The 13418-nt window shown below is 38.3% G+C and overlaps 1 protein-coding gene across 1 annotated transcript; it reads left to right on the plus strand.

Moving 5' to 3' along the window:
* Positions 1 to 2477: 2477 nt before the first annotated feature.
* On the plus strand, positions 2478 to 8728 carry LOC118628146 (olfactory receptor 4A5-like). The gene is made up of 2 exons (XM_036258914.1): positions 2478 to 2499; positions 7773 to 8728. Exon 2 carries the CDS (start codon positions 7781 to 7783, stop codon positions 8726 to 8728), a length of 948 nt encoding a protein of 315 aa, XP_036114807.1. The 5' UTR covers positions 2478 to 2499; positions 7773 to 7780.
* The last annotated feature ends 4690 nt before the right edge of the window (positions 8729 to 13418 follow it).

The raw sequence follows: 13418 nt of genomic DNA on the forward strand, positions 1-13418 counted from the left end.
TTTTATATATTTGTCTGCCTGTTACTCTTTCTTGGAAAGACCAAAATCTTTTATTTTTATTTTTTATTAATGATTGCTCTATGGGAGAGAACCATCCAGAAGAGATTACTTCATTTGAATTTGTTCCAGATACTCTAATTAACTAATCTATAATGACCTTAGATTATTTTTTATTTAAACCAGTAGTGATATAAAAAGCCAGAGAGGCTGTGTCTGCCCATATAAGTAGAAGAATTATTTTTCTGATAGAAATGCCTGAGACATTTCTGAAAACTCAAATTTCTGCCTAGGCTGAAGTCTATCTTCCATTATTATCTGGTCTTCTAGAAGTTTTCTTGTTATACTTTCCTTTTCATAGCTGTCTCTCATTGCTTGTAGGAGCTTGTGTACGGTTCTACTTTTCTGGGATGAGGTTGAGGAGAATTAGAGACATACTTTTAATTAGGGAAAAGGTGTCCTTAGGGATAAGCTGTTTGAGTGACTGAAGGGCTAAAGAGTTAGTGAGAATGCTCCGTCATTGGCTATTCAAGGCAGATAAAGCCCAGTATTTGTCTTGTTAGTTACATAGAGAGAGTCATGTCCAGAGACATGAAATGTTATCCTAAATCCTCAAAGTAAAGCACTGTTTGGTTACCTCACCATAACTGACTGAGAAGAGATACATTCAAATACCATAGCTAATTTCAGTGTTCTCAATTTTTTTAGATTTTTGTATTGGCAAGTCATTGATTTGGCCACATTAATTTCCACAGATTTGGCCAGTTTTTCCAGAGCCATGTGAATATAGCAACTTTGTTTTTCTTTGAAGAAATTTTCCCAGCAGGTGAGAGTGTTAAACTGTTTTTGCAAGTAAATATTTACGTTTTATTTAAGTGTCTCCCTATTCTAGACTTCTGCCTTGGATATTGCAACACTTGTCTCAAAGACTGAGGTAATAGGGAGTCTGCGTGGAAATGTGGAAAGTGTGGCCACGTAAAACTATTTCTACATCTACTGATGAGCAATACATTATTGTGTTCTGTGGTCACACATAGATGCATGAGGTCTCTAGAGTTACTCCCAGTGAGAGAAGCATTGATTTTAAAGACTAAGGCAAAGACCTGAGGTGAGTACTAAAGCAACCAAGGGATACTCATTGAAAATTCATGATAGTCTTAAATACATATTTTCATTGGAGGAAGTCTGAATTGAGAGAATTAAGCTAGCAAAACACAGAAATTAACCAGAATATACAAAATGTGTTTGGTTTTAGCATTACAGCCTGATGGTTGTTTACTGTCCATTTTGCCAAATAACAAAGGGAAACATGTAATACATTACAAATAAACTAATGATTCATAATCTTGGTTTATGGGCTATTATATTTTACATGCTATGTTAATATTTATATGTTTTTAAGACTTTTAAATTAGAGAAATTTTTATATATCATCTGTATATTGCATTGTGTGTTTACCACCCAAAGTCAGATCTTCTTCTGTCTTTATATTTGACCCTATTTACCCTTTAGTACCCTCCCACCTCCCTTCTCTCTGGTAACCTCCTATTGTTTGTGTCTATAAGTTTTTGTTTGTTTCTTTTTTTTTTTGGTTGTTAATTTGTTGCTTTCAGTTTTATGTCCCATGTATGAGTGAAATCATATGGTTCTTGACTTTTTCTGTCTGACTTATTTTGCTTAGCATGCTATTCTCAAGATCTATCCATATTGTTGTAAATGACAGTATTTCATCTTTTCTTAGGGCTGAGCAGTATTGCATTGTGTATATAGATGTACCACATCTCCTGTATCCAAGCATCTGTTGAGGACACTTTAGTTGTTTCCATGTCTTGGCCACTACGAATAATGCTGCAATGAACATAGGAGTACATACATCTTATGTCACCCCCCAATTTAATTAAAAATAAATTGAATAATTTAAAATTGTACACATATAAAGTATATTATAATAGAAATAAATAAATGCCTCTTTTGTTCTAGAATCTTGATATGGTATTTTGAATTCTTTTTTATTTCAACATTAAAAAATTCAATTATATTTTACATTCATTATTATTTTGTACTAGTTTCAGGGGTATAGCGTAGTGGCCAGACAATCATATTCTCCACAAAGTAGACCCCTGGTACTTTAAGTACCCACCCTGCCACATACTTAGTTATTACAATATTACTGATCACATTCCCCACATGAGATTTTGGATTCTGATATGGAAGCTTTGTATGTGTGAACCCTTTAAAATGATCACAGCAACTCATATTTATACATATTTAAAGAGAAACCTGTGCTCAGGGAAGTCCCTTGATTACTATCCTTTAGAGAGTCATAAAACTGTAATTTTAAAGTACTTTAGAGGGTATTTTTATTACTCTGGAATTTTAATTTATCTTTTTAAAAAGCCTTCCGCTAAAGAAACTACATTACATGATTTTTTTAAATATAGAGAAGTGTTAACTTAGTGGTTTAAGTTGAAAGCCTAGTAATGCTATCTTTCAGGTTTTATAGTATCGGATCTTTGATGACTTAAACAACAGAGAATAGTTCATATATCTCATTCTTATGTCGAAACAATTTAACTGGCTAATAGAAGATTTATTGTGGGGAAACCCAACATTGATAATTAATAAAAGTAAGGGCACTAGATAGATCCTGCGTAAAGAAGGAGAGAAAGAGAGTTGGATATAGACGACCTGATACCCTGTGTTCTTCCACAGGAGTGCCTTTCTCAGTCTGCAGCTTCAACGATGGCAGAACTGCTGAGTCAACTGGAAACAGCGATGTGAATCAGGCACTGGGATTTTCTGCTCAGGTCCTCCTTCCCTCCCTGGCAAACGTGGGAATGGAATCAGCTGGTCGACCTTGAGCTAGTAATTCTGTAAGTTTCTTCAGGAGTGAATAAGCAAAAAGTTTGGGTTTGTATCTATAGTTTTACAATTTTTCTCTTGTTTAATTTTGTCCTTTACTATTAGATGTAGGGGACACCAAGAAATCAATTAAATTTTTTTTTTCTTTTCTTTCTTTTACTAAGAGGCGCTCTGTGTTTATTTGTTATGGCTTCTCAAGATGCCTCCCGAGTAACCCCTCGAAGTCTGAGGGGATCATCAGACTTCTAGCACTTCCTCAGGAAAGGAAATTTTTCTGAAGATGTTTTAAATAATACTAATCTCACTTAATTATCACATTAACATTCTTATTGCTTGTGAATATTCATTTCTTTTTTTAATTTAATTTAATTTTTATTATTATTATTTTTAATCCTTACCTGAGGACATTTTTGCATTCGTCTTCAGATAGAGCGGGAGGGAGAGAGAGAGAAACATCGATGTGAGAGAGACACATCGACTGGCTGCCACCCACACAACCCCAACTGGGGCCGGGGACAGACTGCAACCGAGGTACGTGCCCTTAGTTGGAACTGAACCCGGGTCTCTGGTTCGCGGGCCAATGCTCTAACTGCTGAGCCATACCGGCCAGGGCTCATTTCTTAAGTATAATTTCTCCTTCCTGATTTGATCCTTTTTAAAATTTTATTTTCTATTATTTAGTTCTTCCTATGATGTATGGATCCCACTTTTCCCCCTGTTATTCTGCTTGCTTCTAGTCAAAATACATTCCATCACAGGTAAATACCACTACTCATATATAATCAAATAGATAATTCCTGAGACATATATTATCCCTTGCCCAAATAAGGGTTCATGAAAAGGGTTCTTTTTATCCTGGACTATGTCTATAATTTGTATCACACTGAAAAAGATCCAGATGATTCCTTCTGATGCAATGTTCATAGTGGAGCACTCAAGAACACTAATGATAGCTATCAGTTATTGAAACTTTACTGGGTGCCAGGCTGCATTCTAGGCACCCTACTTGTAACAAAACAGCAACTTAAGAGGCAGGCACTGTTGGTATCTCCATTTTAAAAAGGATAAAACTGAGGCACAGAGAGGTTTATTAAGTTGCCCAAGGTCACACAGTAAGTGGCAAAGCTGGGAGTCCAACACAGGTAATGCAGCTCCAGAGTTTGTTATTCATCACTGTGCTCCACTGTCTCCTAGATGTTCTGGGTGTTAAATAGGTGCACACTGAACAGAGTAACTTCTAATCATTATTTGGTTTCTGTAATTATAAAATCCAATTTACCAGTGGATTGTATTTATTTTATTTTATTTATTTTTTTTGAATTTCTTTCTTTCTTTCTTTTTTTAAATCTTTATTGTTGGATGTAAAATGTATTACAGATGTTCCACATTTCCCCCCATTGACCCCCTCCTCCCCACTTCCGCTCCCCTCCCACCTTTTCCCACACTATTGTCTGTGTCCACTGGTTATGCATATAAGTTCTTTGGTTTATTTCTTCCCACCCCCCCAACCCCTTTCCCTTTGAGGTTTGTCAGCCTAGCAATGAATTTGTACTTCTTAATCCCTTCATGTTTTCACTCATTTCCCCAAACCCCCTCCCATCTGGCAATCAACAAAATGTTCTCTGTATCTGTGAGAATGTTTCTGTTCTACCTGTTCATTTTGTTTGTAGATTTCATTGTTGATAGATATGCATTCATTGCCATTTTGTTTGTTCATATATTTTATCTTTTTCTTCAAAAAGACCTTTCATCATTTCATATAATAACGGTTTGGTGGTGATGAACTCCTTTAACTTTTTCTTGTCTGGGAAAGTCTTTATATGGCCATCGATTCTAAATGACAGCTTCGCAGGATAGAGTAATCTTGGTTGTAGGTTCTTGCTTTTCATCACTCTGAATACTTCTTGCCACTCCCTTCTGGCCTGCAAAGTTTCTTTTGAGAAATCAGCTAACAGCCTAATGGGAACTCCCTTGTAGGTAACTAGCTGCCTTTCTCTTGCTGCTTTTAAGATTCTCTCTTTGTCTTGAACCTTTTGCATTTTGATGATGATGTGTCTTGGTGTGGGCCTCTTGGGGTTCATCTTGTTTGGGACTCTCTGTGCTTCCTGGACTTGTATGTCTGTTTCCTTCACCAAGTTAGGAAAGTTTTCTGCCATTATTGTTTCAAACAGGTTTTCGATTTTTTGTTCTCTCTCTTCTCCTTCTGGCACCCCCAAGATGCCAATGTTGGCACACTTGAAGTTGTCCCAGAGGCTCCTTACACTATCCTCATTCTGTTTTCTTTTTGCTGTTCTGATTGGGCATTTTTGCTTTCTTATATTCCAAATCGATGGTTTGCTCCTTGGATTTACATACTCTATTATTGAAGCTGTGTAAATTATTCTTTATTTCAGTTAATGCCTCCTTCAATTCTAACTGTGTATCCATGATTTCTAACTGGTCCTTTTTTATGCTCTTGAGGCCCTCCCTAAGTTCACTGAGGTTCTCACTAAGTTCATTGAGCATCCTTATAAGCAGTATTTTGAACTCAGTATCTGTTAGGTTGCTTATCTCCATTTTGCTTAGTTCTTTTCTTGGGGTTTTGTTCTGTTCTTTCATTTGGGACCTGTTTCTTTGTCTCCTCATTTTGGCTGTCTCCCTGTGTTTGTTTCAGTGTATTACTTGGCTGCCTCCCTGTGTTTGTTTCAGTGTATTACTTGGCTGCCTCCCTGTGTTTGTTTCAGTGTATTACTTAATGAGAGGTATGGGGCTCGCTGAGACCAGATGCTGCTTGTTTGAAAGAATTTAGGAAAAACCTGAAGCAGGATCCAAGACAGGCCAATCCTATGGTTAAGCAACTGGCAACTGCTTGGGTGGGCTTGAAAGTTGGGTGGGCTTGAAAGTTGGGTGGGGTGGGGCGGGGCCTCAGGGAGTCACCAGAGCGGGGCTACCAGTGTGAGCCAGGTTGCTGGAGTCCCAGATATGGCGACTGTCTGCCGCCCCAGGGAAGGGCTCACCAAAGGAACAAAGGCCTCTGACAGCACGTTTGTCCCTGAGAAAGCCCCCTCTCCAGCCCTCGCTCCAGTGCCAAACAGCTCAGTTCTTCCCTGTATGTCTCTGGTGCCCCTCGAGCTGCCTCCCCTCCAAGCTTAGAGGGAGAGAGTCCGATAAGTCCGTGCGCGGGCCCTTTAAGGAGCTGCCTGGGGCTCCAGCCACCTCAGCCTCCCTGAGCCTCAGTTCCTGCTGGTTTTTCCAGCCAGAAGTTATGGGGACTCTCTTCCTTAAACTGGAACCCTGATCAGGGCACCTGGTGTGGGACGGGGACCCCTCAGTCCTCAGGGAGGACCTTCCCAGCCGAGGTGTCCTCCTGATTTTTATCTGCCACACTTGGATGTGGGACCAGCCCGTCACGCCGCAGCCGCCCCTTGCGCCTGTGCCCCTCCGCCCCTCCGCCCCTCCGCCCCTCCTGCCAGTCTGGAGGTGGCTGCTGCTTTAATTCCATAGTTGTAGGACTTCCATTCAGCTTGATTTCAGGCGGTTTTGAATGATGGTTGTTCTGTAGTTTAGTTTTAACTTTGATGTGGTTGTGGGAGGATGTGATACCGCGTTTACCTACGCCGCCATCTTGACCGGAAGTCAGTGGATTGTATTTTTCAAGGAACAGTGATAAGTTTGGAAATTTTAATTTTATTGTAAAACTATGAAAAAGGTTAGCAGAATGGAATATAAAATAGGGCTGCACAAAAAGTGTCATAGGAAGATGTTTCTGAGATTGTCTAATTCGAGCCCTGTATTTTCCAATGAGAAAACTGGGATAGTGTTGCAGTTACATTTAGAAATGACTCAAACCCATGCCTTCTTACACCGAGTAAGGGCTTCTCCCTGGAGTGTGCTGCTTTCTGGAATCTGGGCACCAAAACTCTATTTTTGAGCACTCTCAGTACCTTGGTAGCATCATGAATAAAACCATGTCTCATTGTCCTCTACCTCAGTGTTCTCCTTCCTTATTACTTAGTTCACTCTAAGAGTTTTGGGAAAAAAAAAAATACTAGCTGCTAATGTAATAAGTGATGATAGTAATGAGTCAGTTAAGTCCAAAACCATATGCTGAAAATCTAAATAATGTCTATGTGTTAAGAGTTGTGGGATAAACAAAGATTAAATGGAGAGAATTACAACTTAAAAAGCTGACAGTTAAAAAAAAAAAAAAGGAAAGAGCTGATAGTCATAGAGTCAAACCAAGTAATTGCTATAGGGAACAATGGGCTAAATAATTTTATAGTTTGATACAGTTCAAAGTCCTGTCTCTTGAAATTTAATGAGAGACCCATGAAGACTGAACATCCATTGAGACATGAAGGACTAAAGATCTAACAGTGAATTAACATAGTATTAAGTGAGTTATTCCAAAAGAGACACTATTTTTGGTGCTGCATAGATCATATAAAGGTACTCACCCAAAATACTACCAACTCAGAAGGCTGACTTCATGGCACTTTATTTAGAGTTTTTTTTGTTTTGTTTTGTTGTTGTTTTTTGTTTTTGTTTTTTGCTATCACCGTAGAGTAAGTCATTGCTGACTTCTGTGCCCAGGAGACAGTTTAAATAAGGCTCTATTAAACAAATGACTGACTGTTGGGCCTTTGACATGCTCCTATGTAGACAATGTACTATGACTTAACGACTAGACCTCTTACTTGTTGCCCAAACAAAATCATCTGAAGAGAAACAGAATTGTCAAGGGAAAGTGTGATGGGGTGCTAGGAAGAAGAACTCAGAGATGTTTACTAAAAGTCTATTGTGTATAACCCCCTGTAGAAGATATAGTAATGAAGATATATTTTAAAACATAATTGATGTAGCCATAGTCGTGTTCACCATTTCATTACAGGTTCCATTCTCCTGACCTCTCATCCCTGAAACAGGCTTTAGAGAAGACTAAATGGAACATAGTAACAATGTGACAGAATTTGTCCTCCTGGGCCTCACTCAGGATCCTGAGGGCCAAAAAGCATTGTCTGTCATATTTCTACTCACCTATATTGTGACAATGGTGGGCAACCTGCTCATCGTGGTGACTGTTCTTGCCAGCCCCTCCCTGGCCTCCCCCATGTACCTCTTCCTGGCCTATCTGTCACTCCTGGATGCGGTTTATTCCACTGCCATTTCACCCAAATTGATTATAAACTTAGTCTGTGGTCAAAAGACAATTTCCTTCCCAGCTTGCATGGGACAGCTCTTTCTGGAACACTTTTTTGGGGGTGCTGAGGTCTTCCTTCTGGTGGCGATGGCCTATGATCGCTATGTGGCCATCTGTAAGCCACTGCACTACATCAGCATGATGAACAGACAGGTTTGCATCCTGCTGTTGGTGGTGGCTTGGGTCGGAGGTTTTGTGCATTCTGTGGTCCAACTTCTCTTTGTGTACAGCCTCCCCTTTTGTGGCCCCAATGTCATCGACCACTTCATGTGTGACATGTACCCACTACTGGAGCTTGCCTGCACTGACACCCACTTTGTAGGCCTCACCGTAGTTGCCAATGGCGGAGTCATCTGTATGCTCATCTTCATTTTTCTACTAATCTCCTATGGCGTCATCCTCAGTTCCCTTAAAACGCGTAATCAGGAAGGGAGGCGCAAAGCCCTTTCCACCTGTGGTTCCCACATCGTGGTGGTCGTCCTCTTTTTTGTTCCCTGTATTTTCATGTATGTTAGACCTGTTTCTAACTTCCCCATTGATAAATTCATAACGGTGTTTTATACTGTTATCACTCCCATGTTGAATCCTTTAATATACACTTTGAGAAATTCGGAAGTGAAAAATGCCGTGAAAAGACTCTGGTGTAAAAACCGAACTATAGATACAAGGAGAATGGGTCACCCGTACTGAATGCAGTTACTAATGTTACTAATTCTGAAGCGGCAAACAGGCAGTCCATTGTAACAATGGAAGACTCAGTCAACTCACTGGGTTCTCTAGGGATGCTTTTCTTTATGTATGTAAAGGCATCAAAAGGTAGAATAAATTGTTGTTTGAGGTCAGACTCAATTTAATAGAGACATTCTAGAGGATGAACAAAAGGCACACGTATTTGTCCTGTCACAAGAAAAAATAAACTAAGTTCACCTTACAGCTTTTCCTTTGTCTATATTGAAATGGGACTTTAGAAGAAAGATTTTTTTTTTTTTTCCCTTGAAAAGTTAAAAACAAGCTACCTTTGAAATTTTACTTTTACCCACAATAATGAGAAAGCAATCTGGCTAATATTGGGAACAAATTTCTCTGGTCAAAACAGTGGTTTTAAAATTTTAATGTTTGCTATTTTATCCACACATGAGCTTTCTGTAGCTGCCTTATGTATTTTACTTTTAAGATTACTTCTGTTCCTCAGGTTGATGTCTATGCATTTGAAGTTCAGGAGATGAAATCATATTTGGTTAAAGACATAATCAGTGAGCAGTTTTATTAGATAGGATGTTGGATATATTCACAGGATAGCACAAATCGGTATGGCATGGTTGACAATGAAAACAAATTCTAGTTCTTGATTAGAGGATAGAAAACCATACTCATCCAAGTCATAAACTTATTTTCATGCCTTTCCTCACCAGATACTATATGCAATTTTGCCATTCTTCAAGTAGATAAAGCTTTTTGGTCTTCATGATACCGAAGATTGGGCAAAGAAATGTACCATTTTGCACAGTAATGTATTCCCTAAGAGTTGTATTCAACTTAAATACTTTTAATTATAGACTTAATACAGATTTTTATGGGGCTATATATTTTATGTTAGAAAACCAACCAGTTTTGGTTTCTCAGTCTGTAGCCCGTCCTGGAACATCATGAACTAGGTAGAAGATGGAATTGCTTTCACTGTACAATGGGAACACCATCTATGTTTTCTAAGTTTTCTTTTCTAACAACAATAACAACAAAAAATCAGAACTTTTATTATTTTAAAACTTATGTATTTTTTATGCATACTAATAATATATGCAACTTATTTCTAGATTTTGTAATCTCTTACCTACGATATGATCAATATACTGTTCCTCTGCCTCTTTCCAGAGGTAATCCCAATGATGATTTTTTTGTTAATCACAGTTAAAAATAGTTTAACTACATATGTATACACCTTTTTAAAAAATATGTTTTTATTGATTTTTTTTCAGAGAGAGAGGGAGGGAGAGAGATAGAAATGCATGCCCCCTACTGGGGCTGGAGCCCACAACCTGGGCATGTGCCCTGACTTGGAATTGAACTGTGACCTCTCTGTCCACGGGGTGATGCTCAATCCACTGAACCACACTAGCCAGGCCATATGTCTATATCTTTAAGGCATTGTTTAGAGTTCCATATTCCTTACCTTCATTAAAATTATGCTGTGTAGTATGCTGTGTAGCTGAATCTTACTTTTATCCACAATGTTAACTCTCCAGGATGCAGTCATGTGGCTGCCTGTCTCTGTAGTCCCATCATTTCCCTGCTGTATATTATTCCATGTCTGATGTACCACAGATTATGTGCCCGTTCAGTCAGAGTGCTGCTGAGTGCTGCTACAGACATTCTGAAAGAAACTCTTTTGTGTCAAGTAGGGTATTTACATGTTCACTTTTATGGATGGTTACAATTTTCTCCTGAAACTGTATTATCAGTTACACTCCTGCTGTGTTTGGATGTGTGTGTTTGTGTGTGTGCATATGTGTAAAGAATTTAAATCTACTTTACAAATGGTCTTCTGTTGCCTTAAAACCAAGTTTTTCAACACATTATTCAAAAATTCGAACTACTTTCCTCACCTGATATGCTATGTTTACTCTATTTAAAGTCCAAATACTTGTATATATATTTCTAGACTATTTTCCTTTGATTGGTTAATTATTCCTAAGCCAAACATTATTTTAGGTCATGTAGGTAGCTTTTTATGTCTGATAAGAGGCCTGCCACACAACAGTCTTATTACAAACAACTTTTTCTGTTTCAAGCAATTATATTCCACATAAGTATTAAAATAATTCAGAAGGTCGTAGAAACCTACTAAGATTTTGACAGACAATATAGTAAATGAGTAATTAATTTGAAAAAGAATTGATATTTTGATCACATTGAATCATTTTACCTGTGAACAGGAAAAATCTCACTATTTATTTTGGTATTTAAGATACAGTTAATTCTTTTGGATTATTGCTGAGTAGTAATGATATCCTTACTGACTTATTTTTCCAATATCTTTCCAATATTTTATATCACATTTATCATTTTTATATTATGTCACTTAACAGAGGAAAAAATGGTATAATTGTGAGTAGAGGAAACCTTGACTTATACTTAGCTTTAATGGGGATCCCTGAGGTATTTCCCCATAAAAAATGTGTTCATTAAAAGTGATCATCTCCACCTGTATGTCAGTGTCCTGAAAGGAACAGATATCATGCTTCAAAGGAACAACTGAAAACTATTTACAAAGAGCTTACAAGATTAAAGAATTTAAAAACAATAGTGAAGTACCCAGAACCAGCAACAGTGGGACAACAGTCATTACAACCGCAGTTATGAAGGAGCAAAAGGAGGAGTTTTTTTTTTTCTTTTCCATAACATGGGAACATCTGTAACAGAGAAAGGAGGGTCATTTGACCTTGATTAGAGGAACACAGCCATTTCCAAACTGTAGTCCATGAGGGAATGTGCCAGAGCAATTCCTATCTTGATGCCTTTTCATTTCTGACCTCCTGCTATTTCCTTCCATTGGCTGAACCTAACCAACAGCTAAAGGGCCAGTTTGCTTGGTTGATGCACTCTTTTTTTTTTTGGTATCCTTACTCTAGGACATTTTTGCATTTATCTTGAGATAGAGTGGGAGGGAGAAAGGGAGGAAGAGAGAGAGAGAAACATTGATGTGAGAGAGACACATTGAGTGGTTGCCACCCACATGACCTCAACTGGGGCTGGTGACAAACCACAACTGAGGTATGTGCCCTTAGCAGGAACCAAACCCAGGCCTCTTTAGTCCTCGGGCCGATGCTCCAACCATTGAGCCAAACCGGCCAGGGCAGTTGATGCACTCTTTAGGGGTCAGCTTATTAGGGCCCAGAGGGGGTGGAAATGATTAGAGGTGGATCTACAGGAGCAAGTGCAGCACATCCATGACAGCCAACTCTTTTTTGCTGCTACTGTTCACTTACAGCTTTGGATAGGAAGTAAAACTCTGTCCCCAACACTGGGGACACAAAAAGTCCCTTAGCTTTCAAATCATCAATTGATTTAAACTCCGACATATGCCCACTTCAAACCTCATTGCAGTATGAACCATCACTGCTTTTCATAGAAAGTAGAAGGGAAAAAAGAAGCAAAAACAAAAGAGCTAAAGAAATGATAAAGTAAAATAAAACATCCATTCTATTCTATAAAATAGAAGTTAGTCTAAGCTTCTAAAGCTCATCATGTGACCTAAGATAATTAAAACTTTTGAACCACTAAATTTATATTTCTTTTACTTCCTGCCAGTTTCTGGCTGCCCAGAGTATGTTCCTCAGTCGGGTGACTCAAACCTTAATTACCATAGGAGTCAAATTTATAATGGTTCTGTTTTGTTGTTTTGCCTCTGTTTTATCATTGCTCTCTATCGAGCATGCAGATAAGTCAGGATTGCCACCACATCAACCCAGGTGTAACTGCAGAGAACAGATCGGGGTTCACCTCATCATTGCAGCTAGAAGTGTTTGTCACATCCAGATATCTCTCTCCTTGCCTGCACAAAGCATGGCCATCTTCTTCTGGTTTCATAAAGATTTTACAGTTTGGATTATGAAATTATCCAAAGTTGGCTTTAAGAAAAAGCCATCTTTTTTTCAAAATTGCTCATCTTTTTTTCAAAATTAAAGGTTGTTTGTTTATTTTTATTGTTGAAAATATTACAGATGTCTCTCTTGTCTTTCATGCCTGCATTTGGGAGTAAGAGGAGACATCATCTTTCATGCATTCATTGTGTGTAGCAATGCACTTTCCCTTTGTTAATTAGGACCAAGCACTGAACCCAGTACAGGGATCTTTCTGCCTGTTTCTTCAGTCTGCAGAGCCCAACATATGAAAAATTTCCATTTAAAATTTAATGGCACAATGACTGTGTTCATTGGTAGAAGTATTCCTCTGTGGGCACTAGGGTTTTCAAACATGCCTGATTCAAACTTCCAAGTACCTGAATCAAAAATACCTTAAGTGGATTATTATGTATAATAGGTGTGAGAATCATGAGGGTCATTCTGACCTTTACATTTAAGTCATATTTGATTTGTCTGTTCTGACTATAGGAGAGATGGTCCTGATCTAGGAAAAGTCTTGGCTTAGTTATATCTTATATCCTGTCGGATAATAAACCAACGTTGTTTTGTGTTGTTTCTTGTCTCTGCACTCGCACAGAGCCTTCAGCATCCCATTTCATCATATCATTATGTCAGATACTTCTGAGTAATGGGGAAACTTGTAAGATCAGTGACAAAGACTTTAGTTATGTTAAAATATTTAAAGAACAAAAGAAAACGGTATCTAAGGAGCTAAAGGAAAGAACTTTAAAATAATG

The sequence above is a fragment of the Molossus molossus genome, unplaced genomic scaffold (genome assembly GCF_014108415.1).
Source record: "Molossus molossus isolate mMolMol1 unplaced genomic scaffold, mMolMol1.p scaffold_m16_p_13, whole genome shotgun sequence".
NCBI classification, from domain to species: Eukaryota; Metazoa; Chordata; class Mammalia; order Chiroptera; family Molossidae; genus Molossus; species Molossus molossus.